The sequence below is a fragment of the Osmerus mordax genome, chromosome 24, assembly GCF_038355195.1.
Source record: "Osmerus mordax isolate fOsmMor3 chromosome 24, fOsmMor3.pri, whole genome shotgun sequence".
In the NCBI taxonomy this organism is placed as follows: Eukaryota; Metazoa; Chordata; class Actinopteri; order Osmeriformes; family Osmeridae; genus Osmerus; species Osmerus mordax.
The window spans coordinates 7,586,858-7,608,348 of NC_090073.1; the positions used below are offsets into that span (position 1 = coordinate 7,586,858).

At 46.8% G+C, this 21,491-nt stretch overlaps 2 protein-coding genes across 2 annotated transcripts in view; both read right to left on the reverse strand.

Annotated features, from left to right (window-relative positions):
• Window positions 1-11,878, reverse strand: part of bin3 (bridging integrator 3) — a gene marked incomplete in the record, with an annotated part of 17,842 nt that extends 5,964 nt beyond the window's left edge. Inside the window, 5 exon segments of the mRNA XM_067228495.1 lie at window positions 2,286-2,422; window positions 3,684-3,745; window positions 5,535-5,575; window positions 6,123-6,171; window positions 11,747-11,878. Of these exon segments, the coding sequence (XP_067084596.1) occupies window positions 2,286-2,422; window positions 3,684-3,745; window positions 5,535-5,575; window positions 6,123-6,171; window positions 11,747-11,754 (297 nt within the window).
• Window positions 11,879-13,605: 1,727 nt separating this feature from the next.
• Window positions 13,606-21,100, reverse strand: egr3 (early growth response 3). The gene is made up of 2 exons (XM_067228312.1): window positions 20,649-21,100; window positions 13,606-17,483 (listed from the first exon to the last, which is right to left on the reverse strand). The coding sequence occupies exons 1-2, from the start codon at window positions 20,800-20,802 to the stop codon at window positions 16,378-16,380; spliced, it is 1,260 nt and encodes a 419-aa protein (XP_067084413.1). The 5' UTR covers window positions 20,803-21,100; the 3' UTR covers window positions 13,606-16,377.
• Between the last annotated feature and the right edge of the window lie 391 nt (window positions 21,101-21,491).

Below are 21,491 nucleotides of genomic sequence, written 5' to 3' on the forward strand. Positions count from 1 at the left end.
CCTTCCAGGGGGGGCCGTTGGGGGGGCAGGGCACCCCCCCTAATATATAATGGTAGGGGGAAACACTGGTGATGACTGCTGGCTTCCAGGAAAGAGAGAGCGTGTTCTGGGCTCCAAGGTGGCTTGACCGTGTGTGTCATCCCCCCCCCCCCCGGCAGGAGAGCAGAGCTGAGATTCTACCTCCAGACTCCCCCCCCCCCCCTCCCACACACACACCCGCACCGCTGAACCTGACCCTTTGGTTCCTGACCGGTAAAAAAAAACACCCGGCAAGAGAAGAAATAAATACAAATAAGCGCAATAACAGATCGACATCTAGCTGCAGCTACCTGACCAGATAGCACGCAGTAGCACAGATGGATGCTGAATCTCAAGTCGGGTGCGTGGCGATGAGGATCGGCCTCTGGTGCCAAGACGACCTCCCAGGTTTCTCCGAGGTTAAAGGTCACAGGGGTGACGAGCGTAGCCAGAGGGCTCACGGCTCACTGGAGAACAGAGATGTTAATCACAGCCCTCGGTTTAACTACCGATAAACTACCGGCTCAAAACAGAACAGAAACGGAACAGAAATACAGATGGGGGGGTTGGGGGGGGGGAGGGGGGAATAGGATGAAAATAGATCACATATAGGCAACCGGATGCACTTTTGCCAGGACTCAATGCTTTGAGGGCTGGGGGGAAAAAGGAGTGAAAATGGTTCAAAACTGGAGGAGAGGGATGTTTCTGGGCTCCTTCTGAATGATAGTCGACATAGCAGCAGAGTTACGGCCTGGCTGCAGACCAAGCCAGACTCTCTGGAGCAGACCTGCTGGAGGGCCACAGGCTGAAAAACCCACAAAAAACAGTCTCGACCGCGCTGGGCCCAGACTGCGCTGAGCCCAGACTGCGCTGAGACCAGACTGCGCTGAGCCCAGTCACTCCAAACGGCGGCCGTAAAACATGATGACCACACGTCCTGCCTGTCTGAAAGAATGCGTCGCTGGATCGAGCGCCTTGAGGTCTCCAGAACTGCTTTCAGAGCAGGAGGGTGTCTTCTCCGAGGCTCAGGCGCGGGGCCTCTGCGTATTCTGGGCCCCTCCTCGCAGACGAGCCGCGTCCCCACGGAGATCTTTCCGTCCTCGCGGGACTCGTCTCTCCCCGCGCGGGTTTGTTTAGCTCGCGATAACCTGCAGCCATGATTTGAATCAAACACTGAAGCGTAGACGGCAAACAATAAAAGAGGGAGAAGGATTCCTTTACGGAGAAGAACAGGGGATGATCAGGGGAGAACTGGAGCCATTAAAACGAGCGATGACATTCTTGAGCGAGGCTCTTCGATTGTTCAAGTTATTTTAGATGCTAGTGACTCACAGACGCCCCCCCCCCCTACACACACACACACACACACACACACACACACACACACACACACACACACACACACACACACACACACACACACACCGCTGTGATGAGCAGCTAATAGACCAGCATGGTGAAGGTGCTCTCAGAAGAAGACAGGGACTCACGGAGACGCTTTCTTTATAGTTCACAGGTTACGCAATACTGGCAAAGATGAAAACGACACTTTCGCAAAACAACGGCGCCTTTTGGGGGTTTTTCGGGGCCCGGTGTGTTTGAAGTGTGAGGCTATATGCCTAGCAGGATGCTGAATGTGAGGCTATATGCCTAGCAGGATGCTGAATGTGAGGCTATATGCCTAGCAGGATGCTGAATGTGAGGCTATATGCCTAGCAGGATGCTGGATGTGAGGCTATATGCCTAGCAGGATGCTGAATGTGAGGCTATATGCCTAGCAGGATGCTGGATGTGAGGCTATATGCCTAGCAGGATGCTGAATGTGAGGCTATATGCCTAGCAGGATGCTGAATGTGAGGCTATATGCCTAGCAGGATGCTGAATGTGAGGCTATATGCCTAGCAGGATGCTGAATGTGAGGCTTGTGCGTAGAACAGTGGGAGCTACACAGGGAGAGAGAGGAAAGGAGAGAGAGGAAGAGAGGGAGAGAGAGGGGATAGAGAGAGAAAGAAATAAAAGGAGAGGGAGAGAAAGAGAGGAAGAGATAAAGGAGAGAAAATTAGAGAGAAAGAGAGAGTGATAGAGATAAAAGGACAGAGAGAGAGAGACAGAGAGGGAGAAATAAATACATAAAAGGAGAGGGAGAGGAATAGATAAAGGAGAGAGAAAATGAGAGAGAAAGAGAGGGAGGGATAGAGATAAAAGGACAGAGAGTGAGAGAGAGTGAGACAGAGAGAGAGAGTCAGGAACCAGGAGAGAAGGCTGACCTTCTCCAGGTTGAAGGAGTCCATCCTGCGCATGGCCGTGTCCAGAGCCGTCATGGAGTCCAGGAAGGCCTGGTCCTGTTCACACAGAGGGTTACCCAACAGGTCCCCTGAGATCTTCACTGCTGCCTTTGACATGGCTGAAACACACGCACACACACACAAGGACGTTATTAATATCATGGTAAATATGGCCTGGGAAAGGAGTAAATTAAGAATGGGCAGAGAAGGGTTGTTGTCGAAAGTCAAAAGGAGATGTGAGAAAACCTAGAGAAAACACAGTTTGACAAGTCAGTCAATCAATCATACGGTTGTGCGGCATTTTTACTCCTTTCTTCTCAAGTCTTAAAGACATAATTACCTGACACAACTAGTGGAGCAGAGTGTCATTCGTGAACAATTACGTGAAAATGGCTTTAAAAGCTATCCCGACAGTCAGACAGTTGAATAGCGAGCACCATCTCCTCCTGCTAGACCAGATGAATGATTGCTTGTGTTATTGGTAGTCTTGTTCTGCGTACTGCTCTAACATGTTGTGCAGGTCGACTGTTTAGTAAAGAGAGGACCGGTGCAACAGATGGAATCCATTAATTATAATGAGGGAGTGACAGCTCTGATGCTTTGATGAGAAGTCCATATTGCAGAGCACAAAGCAGAGGAAGTGAAGATGATCCTCAAACACCCCTCCCCCCTTCCCATCTCCCCCCTCTCCTTCCCCCCTGTCCTCCCCCCCTGTCCTCCCCTCCCATCTCCCCCCTGTGCTCCCCTCCCATCTCCCCCCCTCTCCTTCCCCCCTCCCATCTCCCCCCTCTCCTTCCCCCCCTCCCATCTCCCCCCTCTCCTTCCCCCCCTGTCCTCCCCTCCCATCTCCCCCCTCTCCTTCCCCCCTGTCCTCCCCTGTCCTCCCCTCCCATCTCCCCCCTCTCCTTCCCCCCTCTCCTTCCCCCCTCTCCTTCCCCCCTGTCCTCCCCTCCAATCTCCCCCCCTCTCCTTCCCCCCTCCCATCTCCCCCCCTCTCCTTCCCCCCTCCCATCTCCCCCCTCTCCTTCCCCCCTCCTATCTCCCCCCTCTCCTTCCCCCCTCTCATCTCCCCCCTCTCCTTCCCCAATCTCCCCCCTCTCCCTCTCCGCCCGTCTCCACCCGCATAGCCCCTCTCCTTTCCTCCACCGCCCCCTTTCCTCACACCTCCTCCTCCTTTCCTCCCTCCTCCACCTCCTGTAGACAGGCTCTCTACCCAGGGCAAAGTCTGCTGCTCTTCCTAACACCCAGATAGAACTTGACAGATTTCCTAAAAAATCAGCTTGTTTACGCAACATGCAGTGTGGATTGAACGAGGAATTATTGGGATGAATCAAGATCTTTTTTATGTTTTTGTTCAAAGGACTTTAGCGAGGAACAAACCTATATCAGCCTCGGTGCTCTTCTTCATGTCTTTATGAAGCTTCTTTGTCTGGTCCTCCAACCTGAGAGGTCAGAAAGAGAAAATGACATGATGGGAAACATGAAGGTAAGGATGAGTAATCACACAGCACACACGCACACACAACCGTCGTACACAAATCCACCCGTCACATTGTGACATTCTGTTGGCAGATTCCAGAGCAGACGCCCATTCTGAGACCACTCTTCCAGGGAAACGCTGTCACACCTGAGTCCTGGCAGTCGTGACTAATCGGAGTGGTAGAGTGAGAAAGAAAACAGGGGAGTGGGGGGGAACTGGGCCTGATCAAAACCCTTTCATATGTCCAGCTTCCCCTGACGGCCGTTCAGAGATATCTCCGTCCTAGCCGCGCGCCGCACATAAACTCCCGACTACACAGAAACTCGCCTGTCAATGGGATTACACATTCCATTGATTTCATATAAAATACACTATCACGCCATTTTGCTTCATTTTTCTTTGCTAATTAAAAACAACAAGATTTTTTTGTTCTTGTTGTCGGCAACTCGATTTAGCCATAAAAGCATTTACGTCTTCAATCATACCTCTGCGTTCATACAAATTACGGGTGTTAAAAATGCCAATTACCAGACCATGGGGGCTGAAACGTGCGCTATTCATTACATCAATTAAGGCAAACGCGGGGCTGTTTAGCAGCTCCCGCGGGACCGCCATCATATCAGCTCCTAGGGACTGATTGTGGTGGTGTGGGGGATGCAGTTATCCCCGTCCGTCCCTGTGTGTGTGAGGCGAGGCAGGCAGGAGAGTGTGAGGTGCGAGGGGGAGCCTGTCTGGGTGGGTGCCAGGCCAAGCCAGAGGTCCGTCTTGGCTAGGTGTTAATGGGGGGCCCGCTGTAGCAGCTGCTCCTAGCTGGCCTCTGCAGGCTGCCCTCAGCAGTCAGCCTCGTCTCCTCGCCATCTGCTGCGTGCACGTGTTTGTGTGTGTGCGTACATGCGTGCGTGTGTGCGTGTGTGTGTGTGTGAAGAAAGGACCGGATCCTATCTCAGGTAGAATCACAGCTAACCACTCCTCGGCTCGGGGGTCTCCTTATCCAGGAGAGCGCTGAGGTGTTTCTCATGGCTGCAGGCCCCAACCCGGGGTTCATTCTAGGAACATAGCACACACACACACACACACCACGGTTCTACGAACCCCCTGTTCCTTGCGCCTGCTAAGGTATTCACTTAGCAGACGCCTTAATCCGATTCCAGAATGAGCCGTTATGGGGGGGGGGGGGGGGGGGGGGGTGATGCCTGTACACGACCGCTCCTCATCCAGAAGGTGTGTGGCTCTGTGAAAAAGGGCTCCCTCCTACTCACTGGAGCATGTGGAGCCGACGGCTCCCACTCAGTCTGCAGGGCCCCCTGGGGGGGGGGGGGAGGGGGCGAGGCCCCCCTCGACACCCGCAGGAGAGGAGCCCCTGGTCGGGCCCTGTCTGCCGAGGCAGTGAGGTGAAGGGCTTTGAAAAAGCTTTGCTTTCATAAGAACTCTAATGTAGGACGTCCACACTGAGCTCCTGAACGGGCCGGATGGAGACTACAGGCTGTTGAGAGAATCCACCTAAACACTCTGGTGCCAGACACTGTTCTGTCAGGGAGCACAGAACAGTGTACACAGCCTTGATTGTAAAACGGGCAATCATAAGTCCAATTTAGCATATGAACTGCCAGATGAAAACAGCCTTGAATAGGTTTTTTTTCCGTTTTGTTTTGCTTTTAAACTGTCCCTGTTTATTTGAATTGCAGGGACTTTCTACCACTAATGATCCACAGAAAAAAAAAGACATTTAGCAAGACTTCTTTCAAACTTACTTTTGGAGCTTGTCATACTCTCGTTCGAAGTCCCTTTCAACCTGGAACAGAACAACACCACCACATTACCGAGAGGGTATTTGGTACCAGCTTACAGTCATGTTGAAAGGCCGTGCTGACAGACACCCCTCCCCCCCCCCCCACCCTCCCCCTCCTTGCCAGACGGCACTGATTGTACTGGCAAACTGCGGTTGCAGTAGGTAGGTCCTGTGTTTAGCGTTTTCCACGGTCATCAGGGTAGCAACATAAACACGGACGCAGGGCCCGTCCGCTGGTCGGGGGACGCCACAGGAAGCTGTGAGCCCGCGCTGACAGCGTCGGCTGGGCCACAGACACATATTACTGGGGAAGTGGTTCCAGCCCAGCGAGCCCGACACCCACTCAACGGCACTTTAATGTTGCCCTCTCTGCCCCCTCGTGTGGCACAGACAAATTGGCCACCCCCCAGGCCACCACCCTACCCTCCAGCCGACGACCCCCCCCCCTCCCCCCTCCATCTCGGTGGCCCCTGTCTACCAGCCAGCTCAGTCCCAAGAGGGCTCCGCTTCCTACTGGGGGTTAAAGGGTCGGAGGGAGAACGGGGCTCACCGTTTTGGAGACGATCTGCTTCTTCGGCTGTCCGATCTTGAAAGGCATCCTGAAACACACAGACATAGGAGTGTGAAGGGGGGGGGGGGGGAGGGGGGGGGCGGGATCATGAACATCACGGACACGATGGAGAAACCCTGTGGCCTCGTTGAAGAAAGAAAAAGACCAAAAAAAAACAAAGTCAAATCTTTGCAGGCGGATACGTTGACCTGAAGGGGAGCTTATTTCAGAGGAGCCGTGTTGAGGGGAACCTGGAGTGTTAAAGGGATGTGTGAGAGAGAGAGAACGGTCCTCTTCTCTGCCCCGCACGCCCGTCAACCCCCAGCGCTGTTAACCCCTTCCCCTCCGCAGCGAGGCGTCCACAGCCCCGCGCGCGTTGACTTCCTGTCATCACACGCCACATCTGCCTTCCATTTGGGGCGGATGTCACTAATTAGAAGTGGCTGTCCCCCCTCTGCTCTGTGTGGCTTTGCTGCAAGTCCCCCCCCTCCCCCCCCCTGGCCACCTATCAGCCGCATGCCCACAAGCTGTGCCTGGTCTGGCCTGGCTGACTACTGCGCTGGGGACTGGAGCACCCCAGCACACAAGACCCATCCCTGCCCTCACACAGGGCCCCACCTTGCCCTCACACAGGGCCCCACCCTGCCCTCACACAGGGCCTCACCCTGCCCTCACACAGGGCCCCACCTTGCCCTCACACAGGGCCCCACCCTGCCCTCACACAGGGCCCCACCTTGCCCTCACACAGGGCCCCACCCTGCCCTCACACAGGGCCCCACCTTGCCCTCCCACAGGGCCCCACCCTGCCCTCACACAGGGCCCATCCCTGCCCTCACACAGGGCCCATCCCTGCCCTCACACAGGGCCCCACCCTGCCCTCACACAGGGCCCCACCCTGCCCTCACACAGGGCCCATCCCTGCCCTCACACAGGGCCCCACCCTGCCCTCACACAGGGCCCCACCCTGCCCTCACACAGGGCCCCACCTTGCCCTCACACAGGGCCCCACCCTGCCCTCACACAGGGCCCCACCTTGCCCTCACACAGGGCCCCACCCTGCCCTCACACAGGGCCCATCCCTGCCCTCACACAGGGCCCATCCCTGCCCTCACACAGGGCCCCACCCTGCCCTCACACAGGGCCCCACCCTGCCCTCACACAGGGCCCATCCCTGCCCTCACACAGGGCCCCACCCTGCCCTCACACAGGGCCCCACCCTGCCCTCACACAGGGCCCCACCCTGCCCTCACACAGGGCCCATCCCTGCCCTCACACAGGGCTCCACCCTGCCCTCACACAGGGCCCATCCCTGCCCTCACACAGGGCCCCACCCTGCCCTCACACAGGGCCCCACCCTGCCCTCACACAGGGCCCCACCCTGCCATAACACGGTCCATTACAGCCTCAGGGAAGAGATGACTCCAAACGAAGGATTTTAAGACGATACCTAGCCCACATCGCATGTTATAAAACACATCACACGAGTACCAATGGATGAATTGCTTGTATGCAAAACAAATTAGCATTTTTACAAGACATATCATCTTATTATTATCATCAAAATATGTCATTCTCATATACTCTTATATAAGAAATGGGCCCAGTGATGATAAATATCTTTGGAAGACATGTGCATTCGTCGAAAAAGGCTCAGCCTGTTGCCTGTAGGCCCGACCCATGATTTTAATGGTCCTGAACAGAACAGCTTCATTTGCTTTTGCCCGTGTAGTTATGTAGTTAGTTAGAGATGTTGGGAAACCCGCTGAGAACGAAAACCCCGTCTCTGTTGCCCCTGCACGCTGGGGGAGCTGACACGACACTAATGACACGCGAGGCTGGTGATGGACGGCTTCGCCTGACAGCCAGGCGCAGGCAGCAGCTGTGTCAAAAGAAAGGTGTGTGGACTAATAAGATGGAAAGGAGAGCGTGTAAGGTAGGGCCTCGTTGTGTAACCGAGAGACACACACACACACACACGACATATGCAGGCGTGTGAGGCGTGTGGGTGCGTAGACTTCATGGCGCGTGTGTGTGTGTGTGTGTGTGTGTGTGTGTGTGTGTGTGTGTGAGCAGTAGTTTCCTCAGATGACAGCTCAATTAAAAGATCTAGCATTGTCACTGAGAAAATGAAACGGTCTTTATGAAAAACTGCTTTCCCCTGTTAGTCTAGGCTCACCCTGTTGAAGCTAGACTGATCACAATACATCCCTTTGAGTTACTTTTTCTTCACTGTGAGTAGCATGTCTTTTTATTTTTTTGAAGATATGTGGGTGGGTATAGTCTCAGTGGTAGAGCCTTTGACTGCAAGAGGTTGCAGGTTTCAATACATCTGCTAAATGAATACATTGTTACTTGGCCTATTTATTAGTAAAAGCCTACAACTACAAGGTACAAGGCAGTCTAGTACTGGGACTAGAGACTAATGTAAGAACCATCCCTAGTTATTAGACATAGGCCTAGAATCAAATATTAACGGCTTCACGAGAAGTAGATCACTTTCACCTATGTCATACTTGCTGGTGAGCCAACACACCATCATGGAAAACTACAATCTCGTCACCCACTGGAATTCCTCAAGTTCCTTTGCGTGACTCATCTGCCTACAACTGCAACGGTAAGCCAGACCGCACAAAATAATATATGTATACAAACTATTGAGGAAGTAGATAAAAGGCTTTGAGGGGAAAAGAGGGCAAGGCTGTTTTGTTTGTTTAATCTTATACAAGGCAGACTTGGAGACTTCTACAAACTGTCTGACTCAGCACCGGGTCATTATGACGCAACCTCTCAAGATGACAGCTGAATCGGCGTTGATAACTGGACACGGGACACTGGACACGGGACCCGGGCCATGCGGACACTACACGGGACCCAGGCCATGTGGACACTACACGGGACCCGGGCCATGCGGACACTACACGGGACCCAGGCCATGTGGACACTACACGGGACACAGGCCATGTGGACACTACACGGGACCCGGGCCATGTGGACACTACACGGGACCCAGGCCATGTGGACACTACACGGGACCCAGGCCATGTGGACACTACACGGGACCCAGGCCATGTGGACACTACACGGGACACAGGCCATGTGGACACTACACGGGACCCAGGCCATGCGGACACTACACGGGACCCAGGCCATGTGGACACTACACGGGACCCGGGCCATGTGGACACTACACGGGACCCAGGCCATGTGGACACTACACGGGACCCGGGCCTTGTGGACACTACACGGGACCCAGGCCATGTGGACACTACACGGGACCCAGGCCATGTGGACACTACACGGGACCCAGGCCATGTGGACACTACACGGGACCCGGGCCATGCGGACACTACACGGGACCCAGGCCTTGTGGACACTACACGGGACCCAGGCCATGTGGACACTACTTTGGGCGATCCAGAGTGCTGAAAACAACTGTGGGTGGGGGGTGGGGGTCGGCAGAAATCGATTTCGATGTTCTGCAGCATACATTTCAAAATGTTCATTTATTTGTCAACCCCTACATCATGACCCAGTGTTTCCCCTAACATTATATTAGGGGGGCGCCCCGCCTCCCTAACGGCACCCCCCGCCCCCCTGGAAGGTCAAGTTAATTTTATAAATAAAATAAAAACTTTTTTTTTTTTATAGCGCCAGCTCACAAAATAAGTCATTTAAGGTTACCTTTCCTATAAAACAGGTCTATACCTTGCTCTTTTATTTAACAAACTATATGTCCTTATGTTATTTATCTTATTTACACGACGGCATGTAATTTCTGTCTCTACATGGTCGGGCGATGATGTCTCTACACGGACGACCTTGTCTCCCCCCCCCCCCCGCCCGCCACCGCCCCCCCAAAGATGTAAACGTAGGGGAAACACTGTGACCGGAGGACAACTTACTCTCAGTAAGACAACCAATCAAACAACAGTGGGATCACTGACAACCTGCAGCACAATACAGTAGTTGCAGTGTGACTGATTCGCTGAACTAAGTAGATTCAACAAAACCATAAGTGCGGGAGATGGTGTTTTTAACATGCAACAGACTGACGTACAGGCTCACAGAAAAATATGCAACGCGACCTTAACGCAGGGCTGCTCTAAGTGGGAACACAAGCACGCCTGTAGTACATGTGAACACTACTGCCATGTTCATCCAACACAACACATGAGCACAGTACAACGCACAGCGGGCGTCTAACCTCCACACATGACTGTTCCGTTAGCCTGCAATAACAACACAAAACCCCCTTTGACAGGAACAAGTGATTTTGGATAAGCTCCAAGGATGGAGGCACATGAATCCATAATGAGCAGCAAAGCAACTTGGCTGCTGCAGAGAAAGGCTCTCACAGAGAACTTCTTTACCCTGGCAAACGTCACCGCTCTAGTCTTGGCGTACCCAGGACAAAGGAACATGATAACTCACCAGCATAAATTATGCTCAAACAGGAAGCAGCAGTGACTTCTTCGTTGGTAATACAAAAGTGCACATCATCCGTGGGGGGGGACAGCGTAGCAGTCGGACTCTGCAGTACTACACAGCACAGAGGACTGGTTGAGTCCATTAGGGGTTGTGATTGTTACCATGCTGACCCAAAGTCAGATCTCTCACGTCATGGAGGCGAATGTGAGGACCTAACTGGTATGTGCCAGTCAGCAGAATCCATAAAGGACCCTTTCACAGGCTCTGCAGCCCAATCTTGACCTTGCGCTTTGCAGTGCGTGCTGGGGGAAATGTCGCCTGCCAGCTATTGATCCACCGACTGGGCAGAGTGATGCTGTCTTGCTTCAATTATCACAGGCACTTGGGCTCCGAGTCACTGACTCTCATTCTCTACAGACATCGAGGAGGTTGTGAATGAGACAAGAGGCACTTCAGCGCAGTCCCTGCCATGATGTGGTCATCATGCTCAGTTCATGACATCCAAATTACTGCACCATAAATGTGCAATCATCTCTGATTAAAAAAGTAGCAGGCTTCAGATTTAATCTTTTCAAAATAATCTTTGTGCTTTTATGTTGTGGTACGAATATTGTATCAAGCAACTGATTATGGTCTAGTTTGGTCAAGTGCGAGTGGGCGGGTGTAATTAGCTACTGAATGCAGCCTAGTACTGTAACTACTCTACCAATAACAATAATATGTTTTCTGAACATGTTGCTGACTAGACTGATGTTAGGACAACCTGCCGACCACAACTGCGGACTATTGACAAACTCGCTTTGTTACATTAGAAAGCAATTAGTAACCTAACATGCTCTTTTGCGAGACAGGATAAATACAAAGTCTAGCGAACTAATTCGACTTATATTCATTGTCAAATATGTCGATGTACTGTATAGCCTATATCTATAGCTAGCTATTTGATCAACATTCAAATATGGTCAAAGCCTTTCGGAAGCTTCAGTATCAGCATGGTTAAGTAAACAACAACAAACATTAGTAAGTTCTACCGGCTAGGTTACCGAGCCAGCTCAGCTGCTAGTGTGCTAACGACAGATCGATAGTTTAAGTTAGCAAAATGTTGCCCGATAGCTAGCTTGTAAGAGACTTGTGTTTCCACCTCAGGTTAGCTTAAAAGCGAGTTTAGATATAATTTTTGGAAATAAAATACGTACCAACTCATTTTGTCTGAATTTCTAATCCAGTTTCATTGAGCAGTTGTTATTTCTTCAGGATACCTCATCCCTTTTTACAGAAAACTCACTCTCGAGTATGTAGCTAGCTTGACAGCTAAACAGGAAGTTCCTTTCTGGTTTTAAACTACGGAAAGCATATTGGCGGAGCGACGGGCGCACAGTGTTGAGTCCATCTGCTAAATTGTGCTTCATCCCTTGCAATAATTATTTCAGATCAATAAGCTAAACATTCTAAACGAAAACAGAATGTAAGGCTGATACATATTAGTTCCAAAAAACATGTTATATTCTGAAACTAGTCTGGAAATTGAGGGAGACATTCATGACCTCATAGGCCTACTTGTTAAACCTCAATAATTATTCTTAGTTTATTTTGAGTTATTTTGTACATTCACCTTGATGTGGGTTGATTCTCAGCGTGTAATTCTTGTCAATATAAAAACGATCTTTGTAATTCATAATAAATACTCTGAATACAGCCATTCTGTTTTATTTTATTTATTCAAGTACTTTACATAGAAAGGACAAAACAATTGCATCACAATAAACCGAAGTGCCAATTAAACAACGAGGAGCACATCTCCTCATCACAGAGGATAGTAATAATACAGTTCATTACAATATTCAGAATTCATATAAGGACCTTATTATAAGGTAATTGAAACAAGTAAAAACATCCACAACATTTTCAACAAGACCTCTTGTTTTTTTAAGTCAAAACAAAACAGTTATCTAATCCCATTGATTTTGTCGAATTGTTTGTCCGTAATTGTTGTTCAACAGTTTGTCCCATTGATATTATTCATGTTTAATGTTCCCATTGTTATAATTATTTCCATGCATTACAAAATTATTGAGCTCCACCTTTAGAATCTTATAGTGGATAAAAATGTTTGCAACACATTCCGTGCACATGCAGTCATGAGGTTATAATGAAAAGGAAATACAAGAGATAACAGTGAACAGAACAAATTATGTATTTTGTAGCCTATTCGCCATGTTGATAATTTCTGATACCAGCTTCTCATAACAGCTGCAGCACCTTTTAGTACCCAAGATAAGCCTGTCACAGTCTACACTTTTTACAGTATTGAGCACTCTAGCCACAAAGATTATTTTATGTATTTACTTGCCATTGGAAATGACCTCAAACAAAGACGGCTTTGCTGGGAGTAAATTAAACGAGTAAAAACAGACATTAGCGAAAGGCCTGCCTTGATCTGTAAACTGACTGAGGTCACATTTACGTTTTTTGTTTCTTCAGTGAAGCTCTCATCCTATATTGTTCCTAATCACCCGGCCTTGCAACCTAATTTGGCACAGAAATGACTGCTAAGGTTGGCTCGCATCCAGAATGGAGCAGAGAACTGACAGCATGAGACAAAGATGTGAGGCAAGCTCTCTAATTCTCCTCAGTTACACAGGAGAAACTGAAGAAAAAAAATCCCACAATCATTAGAATGTCCAAATAAACAGAATAAACTGGCTCATATGGAGATGATGACTTCTGAGAGACTCAATCTGGGGAAAAGCAGGTCAAGGATGTATCAGATGGTGATTGAGATTGCATTGCTGTTATTATAACCCTGCTTTCAATGACAAATGGGTGTTTGTCATTTTCTCGTCTTCAACATACATTTAGTCTTTTTTTTTTTAGTCATTTAGCAGACGCTCTTATCCAGAGCGACTTACATTAAGTACAGGGACATTCCCCCGAGACAAGTAGGGTGAAGTGCCTTGCCCAAGGACACAACGTCATCTGGCACGGCCGGGAATCGAACTGGCAACCTTCTGATTACAAGCCCGCTTCCCTAACCGCTCAGCCACCTGACTCTCCCACATACACCTTCCTAATTAGATGTAAGGTTTTCTGCAACAACAAAAAAATAGTTTTCTTGAAATCTTTGTTACAGCTGCATGGATCACATAGAGCAATGACCTTGTGTCAGCTAGCTGCTGAATGTACATTTTATTTACCACCACTGTAGTTTTAGTGGCTTCATGTGCTTCAAATTCCAAAATAAATTTGTAAACATAAAATTGATACTGTATGCTTGAACTGCGCCAGACCGCAACCTGCTCATCTGACCATGCTGAAGTGGAAAAAAATCTCAGACCAAATTAATTGGGGCAAACTGGCCACTTTCCAGAAAGCTGGTTTGCAAAAGACAAAACAAATGTGGAAGCACTGTTTCTCTGAGGGAGAGTCCTCTAACAAATACTTTTTGTCTGGGTTTGCAGTTCATCCTCAAGGTAATGCTTTCTGTTAGAAACACAACATGAACGATTTTCTCCAATAGTACCATCAAACAGAAGCCACATTGATCTGTGCACAACAATGCATAGAGCTTGATGGGGGATGGAAGCCTTTAACAAGATGAGGAAAATACCTACTCTTCAGGACACATTCTACAGACATTTCCCGACTACAGCTGACCAGAGCACTGAGAACAAAAGGGACTTTATATATGAGTGTATAAATGGATAAGGTTTTTGATTCCCATCCCTTGAATGGACTGCCATTCATAATCATTTATTAATAATAGGCTAGAACATGTTTTGGAAACACCTGGACTTAGAATACATTCACAGTTACCCTACAGTGTTTTGAAAGATGTGCCATAAATAATATTTAACATATATTTTTGCACGACCAAGGCTTATTTTTGGACTATTTTAATTAATTGCCAAATAAGTGCCATATTTTCTATACTCACGAAACATTTAGATATGGATTTCTTCCCGAATAAATGACGATGTTATAAACTTGTGATGGCTTTACAGTCAGAGAAAGATTTGTGTGTTCATTTAACTTTAGTATCTGTGAAGATGCACCCAATTTTGTTTAAACCCCAAATATATGTTTTTGTACTCTTACCACTGACAATTTAAATAAGTTATAGTTTAATTGAAGAAAAAACATATTTGGCACAGTCTTAGTGTTCTATCGACTTTGGCTATGAATTATGATCTCCTAATATTCTGCCTCATAACCAGGCCTACATCACAAAAAGTACGAAGAAACTTTTCGCACAAGCATTCAGTCGATTGAAATTTAGTGTATGTATACATTTGTATTTACATACTGTGTACACACACATGCACAAATTAATACTGAGTATGGTGCCATTGACATTCAGAGTAAAAAAGTGTAAGTCATAGCTACCTGTATACAATATACTACTGTACAAAAATAATAATTCCCTTAGTTCTCAATTGAGAATATCTCAGTATAGTAAAAGATGTAAACATGACTATATATTTTAGGTACAGATGCCGCTCACTGCTGACTGTAACAATAATATGTTAAACATTTGCATTTTACCGTAATGAGTCTAAAAACTAACATCTGGCTGGTCCTAGCCAAGCACTGATAATTCATTGTAGCACAGAGGCACATTTTTTATGTTTCAATTGTTTTGGCCCTCACTTTAATTGTCATATTGTTTGTCCACACAGCTTCCTGCATCTGCATACATAACTACAAAGAATTTTGGAAAGGTAGAAAAATACAAAAAACTGACAATGGCATGTATAAGGGTATGCAATAATAACAAATTAAAATAAAAACGTTTTCCAGACCAAGTTATTACTTTCAAAATGTAATGTTGTAATTATCTCCCATCATTTAACCTGCAGTCCAAACATTCCAGCCAGGTATGATTCATGAGCTACATGGTCAGATGTACAGAGACAACGGGGGTACAGTCTGTGGCAAAGACCCTGTGATCTCAACACTAATGCCAGAAGCTTATACATGTATGGGTAAGGTGCCAGGATTGGGTTTGTAATGTGTGTCCATTTGCAAATAGACCTTTGACCCACTTAATGTAGTTCTTTTAAATAGAAGCTCACAATTGCAAAAGCATAGTAGGAAATCACGTGAATGTTTAAGCCTCCCAGTCTATCGATGCCTGAAACTTATTTAAAGTCTTTCCTATGTTTGGTTAATCCCAGGCACAATGAAGAGAACAATGTCTGTAGTATTATCACAACACATTTGGCACATTCTTTTGTGGAAAACAATAACAATAAAATATAAAAAATACTTTTCAACAAAAAGACAGGCATTTGCAAGTGCAGCTCAAAAGGTATCAATAACAGTACACAAATACAATTGATTGCACTTTAAAACAACGCAATGAAATCAATGCATACATCCTAGATATATCTCAAACTCTGTTAAGCCCCATTGTATTCAGTCTACTTGAAACCCAATTAGATAAATTATGGTATCTTTACCTGTCTGGGATTCTTAGTGAATTTCACCTAAAACATACAACAGGACACAACTTCAGACACTCAGACATGCCATGTCCTCTTGGACCAAATGTGCCCTGATGCTCTCTGCTTGCTAGTTCCATTGAGACAGAACCACAACTGTCGCTTGAATATGAAATATGAGAGAGAGAAGAAAAAATATATCCTTTCTCTCTCTTCTTTTAAAACAAAGGTTATCTCAAAATAGAGGGATGAAACATTACCTGTAAATGAAAAATGAAAAAAGGAGGAATATGAGAGAGAGATAGTCTGAGTCACCTATTCGTCCCATTGGATGAGATCCCTTTCCTCCTCAGTCTCTTTCTTCTAGAGTTTGGTGAGAGTCCATTCTACGCACAGGTAGTGACGGTCATGATATTGCCGCTGGCGGCCGCCGCACTGCCACAGGAGTTAGGAGGAGAGGTGTGGCTGCCTGCCGCCCCACTGCCCTTGTCAGTGGGCTTCTTGTCCTTCTGTTTGAGGTGAACCTTGGCGTGTCTCTTTCGCTCGTCGCTCCTCGCAAACTTGCGTCCACAGAACTCACAGGAGAAGGGCTTCTCGCCCGTGTGCGTGCGGATGTGGGTGGTCAGGTGGTCGCTCCGGCTGAAGGAGCGCATGCATATCCGACACTGGAAGGGTTTGTGCCCGGTGTGGATGCGGAGGTGACGCGTGAGTTCGTCCGAACGGGAGAACCGTCTGTCGCAGTTCTCGGCCGGGCAGGCGTGCGGCCGTTCGTGCACCGGGGTTTTACTGGGGCGGTTGGGGTACTTCCGCGGCCGGATAGGCTTAAGGGTCAGAGTCTGAGGTGGAGGGTGATGCTGAGGAGTATGCTGCTGACCTCCTATGAACCCTGGGTGGATCTGCTGCTTGTCTTTGAAGGCTCGAATGGTCTCCAGAGGGGTGATGGGAGGGGGGTTGACTCGGATAGGGTCCATGGACTGGAAAGGCTTGTGCTCCATCACCCCAACCTCCCCCTGATGGTGGAAGAGGTTGTAGTCAGGAATCATGGAGAACAGACTGCCATCCATGGGGGGCTTGGAAGAGGAGTGGTAGTCATTGGCAGGGTAGGGGAGTGTGGTGCTGGTGGCTGGACTGTGGTGGAAGGACACCTGGTCTTGGTACAGATCGCCGCAGGTGGAATAGGCGGGCAGAGGTGGGCCGTACACCTGCTCCATGTCTGACGACTGGCCGCCCATGCTGGCTCCAGAGGACGAGGTCTGGGTGGTGATGGTGCCGGGTGAGGGGGAAACACCCAGGATCCCCGCGCTCACTAAGCTGATGATGTTGTTGTCCGAGCACCAGCCCGAGCCTCCGATTCCACCAGACGGAGGCGTGTCAAACGCAAACTTCCCTAGATAGGTCACCGTCTGTCCGCCGCGGTTGGGCTGGAAACTGGAACCATACTGGATCTCTGCTGTGCCCTTTTCACTTCCCATACCCAAGTCCATGATGTTATCTGAAGGACAGGGAACAAGCAGACAGTCAATCAAGATTCCAAACATGAACATAAAATACAACAAGAAAAAATAACTTGATTGTAAAATGTAACTTTTACAAAACGAATATGATTTAAAAGAGTAAAACCTGTCGAGAAAGGTCGAGAGGTCTTGAAGCTACTTCTACAAACAATTAGAAATGAACATGCTTGATAAAAATGACAGTCCTCTGTGCTTCGAAAATGAAGATTTCCTGCGTATATCTGAAAAGAGTCTGTCAACAAGTGATCAGAAAATAAAAGTAGTCCAATTCAGTGCATGAAGAATTTGTGAGGGCTGTCAGACCTGTGAGTTTGTCGACTGACTAGTGCCTCTGAGAGTGTTCTCTCTCTCTCTCTCTCAGATCCCACAAGCTCTCATAAATCAAGACCTAAACACCCCCTTTGATCCAGTGTCTCACAGGAGAAGAGCCACACTGAATGGCAAGATCTGATTTCTATACAGCAGGGTGGGAGCCACACGCCACTGCTGACTCGCTTAAAGACACATTCTAAGAAGCGTTCAAAAAAAGAAAATATACAAATCAGTCCACAAACAAAATGAGCTCAATCCTAAGACTTCTCCTGTCAAACAGAATGGTCAATATTGCACGTGTGGAAACACTATGGGCTATTTATGATCTTTTTACCTTTCTCTCTCCTTTATTTGTGTTTTTCATATCTTACAGTATCCTAAAATGGAGGGCATACCTTTCACTCAGATCCGTGCATCTGATTTGAACAGAAAACATTCATCAACAGAGATAAAACGGACGATCTTTCGTACAGCAAGAAATTATACACAGGACTGCTTATGTATTCACTGACAATAATCACTGTCTGTTTACCAGAATTTGGCTAAGGGCAACTTAGGATGATACAAACAAAACCAAAATTACATATATTGTGCACAACTATTTAACACATGAGGTACACACCAAGCCTTGGCTTTTTTGGCATATGTTTTAACTGTTGCGGACATGGAGAAAAGAACATTGGAATACTTAAAGCTGATATTTAAAATGCGGATTATGTTTTTGCAGTAACACGTCCATAAGGATTGAGGTGTTACTTCAGAATAGGACTGCCTTAGTGTACTCAAATGTAAGATGGGGGCTCAAGCTATATCTATTTGTATCTGTTTTGTCAGTGAGATTTGTTATCACAACTACTTATAATGTAGCACACATTTAACATGGGATGCAGGTAATTCCAGACTAATAGTTATCAATTGTGATAAATCCAAGTGTCACTGGATACATTTGAAAAAGTATCTGAGGAGACTTTGCAGTCAATAGGTTCAACTGGAAAAATTACATGATATAAGATATTTGCTTTTGTTTTGGTGTTTCATATATTTTTATCAAATTCTTAAATATAAGATTTTCTATTCTTATAGCAAACTGCCTCTGTGAACGGTGGAAGGTGACCACAGGTCATGTTAACGCATCGTCAAACAGCGTTGAACCGTGGAGGAAGAGATTATATTTAAGTATACAGGTATATTGATGCTGGAGTTAAACCATGTTTTTCTAATATTTTTGAATAACTAACGGAGGAGAAATTTACATATAGGCATGGACATTTACGGAGGGCATATTTCGAATTCGTTAAAGGCAACCTATTGATCGCAGCCAACACATTTTTACATCTCTGATTACACTTTTTCGTATTAAATTGTTCAGTATTAGATGTGTTGGGAGAATAATTTAATTTGTGAAATAAGAATAGTCAAGACATCATTTTCTTCCAGCAGCCTAATAGGTATGTCATCAGCTATTTTGATATTAATTAGAATGTTTTTTTTTTTAAACGTTTCATCAATCCAATTGTTTGTTCATTCTTTAAATACTATTAAAATATAACTGAGTGAACATTTTATTTACTTATTAATAGATCCAACAGGTGATTAGTTCGATGTGGTCATGGATTGAATGGGGCCTTGTGTGACATGTCTTCTGCATTCGGCCTATACATGTAAGATTTATACGCCCACCATGGCCTTGGCACTTTGGCCTAAGTATTGTCATGTGTCAAGTTCAAGGACTCAGTTTACATAGAAGCGTAAACGTATGCCATCAAAGCAAAATGTTCAATGGATAGTTTTATATAAAAAGCTTTGCATTAATCCTGTTCTGTAAATTGTTGCACGATCAACTAAACAGGATAAAGCTTCGAAATAAATAAAATATGTTGTTATCAGGGCTGTTGCAGGCGGCCTGACTAGTCCAGAAAATTGCACAGCCTATAGCCTACTGGATACGCGTGGTGAGAGCCAAGCAAGACTCCGAAGTTTGAAATGCACCGCCGAACGCCGCCGAACGCCCACTGTAGGAGAGCGGTCTGGCAAACCCTCCATCATCCCCTCATCCCAAAAGACAATCTTTGAACTATCATTAAATACAAAAAAATGTCAGATCTTTTCACTGAGTTATTAAACCCCATTTGGTCACGGTAAAGACGGTTCGTGTATCTTAATGAAGAAGATATTGACGCAGTGATTCTTTCAGTTTAGTTTTCAACAAACCAAGCGTAAAAAATCTGATTTTATAGATTAACAGTAGTCTATGACATACACTTGGGACATTTTTCTGAATGATCGCTGATTATCATATTGTCTACATCATTATGAACAGATTATTTGGAGGGTTTAATGGCAACCGTCTCCTTTAACTAGGCTTGCCTAGCAATATTTTAACCCGACTTTATTAACTTAACTTAATTATGACTACTGCACAACAATTTAAGTAAGTCTTTTACAGCGGTTTATGAAGTTGTATCTAACTGAACGCATATCTTATCTTGACACATTTGCTCAGCTAGGACAGACATAAAAACGGGGCATTGGCTTTGTGGAGAAACACTCGGTATAGTCCATTGACAACTAATCGATATGCTTTCGATAATGCTGTTTTTCTCCAAACAGTTGGCCTATGGGCTATTTACAGTCTATGGATCTTTTGTGTGCCACTGCATATACAGTGCAAACAGGTGCCCGTGAAGCGACGCGACGCGCTCTCCAAGCCTGACAACTGTTGCCTTGCCTGCGCGTTTTCTAACTGAGACGCGCTCAGTTTTAACTGAGCATAGATGGGAGTAGGTCAGCACAACATACAGCACAACACATAAAAAGTAGTGTGTTCTTACCTGTATTCATTTGTGAGTAATGATTAATAGAATCCGTATTGGTGAAAATGTTCATAGACGTCGGAATGTCCTCTTCAGAGTACAGACTGTCAGGAATCGTGTTTATTAAACTGCTCATGGTAAGAGGGAGCTTGTCCGCTAGTTTCCCTGTCATAGCAGTTACTCAGTCTGACATAAATGGCAACGTGCACGTATCCAAATAGATACGCCAGTACTCTCAAACTGAAAACACGGCACGACGATCTAAGGTTAGCGGAGAAAAATATCCTATGATGTTGTATCCAAGTTCCAGTAAGAGAGAGCGCTGGTATCTCTCCGTTGAGACAAGCCTGTGATCACAGGCTTTGTTATAAATCTAATCACAGTGATAACTGTTGTTTGCTTGTGGGGAATTTGAAGTCTGTGAATCAATGGAACGATGGTGTTGGTTGCACAAGAGTAGCGCTTCTCACTGTATTGCTCGGATAGGGAACTCCAAGCGCTTTCTGGTATTAAATAGGGGGATGGAACATTGATGTGACGTAGATGACCATTTATGGATACACAAAGCCAGACCGTCCACAACACGTCAGCAATGGAACTTCATAGTGGAACATTAGAGGCTGTAGCGACCGATGCAATCGAACGAAGCCTGCTATAGGGCGAAAGGAGCTGTATACTATATTGTACCGGTGTCGTAAGCTGGCTGAATCAATTAAAGAAGAAAGATTGTATGTGCCTTCTTACAGATCATTGTAATGCCGTCGACACGAAAACTTTTATTTTACTCGTTTCAACTTCTTATCTTGGGTTAGTGACTGTGGAAGATGTGCGTAATAATTCTTTGAATTTAGAGCATTATAA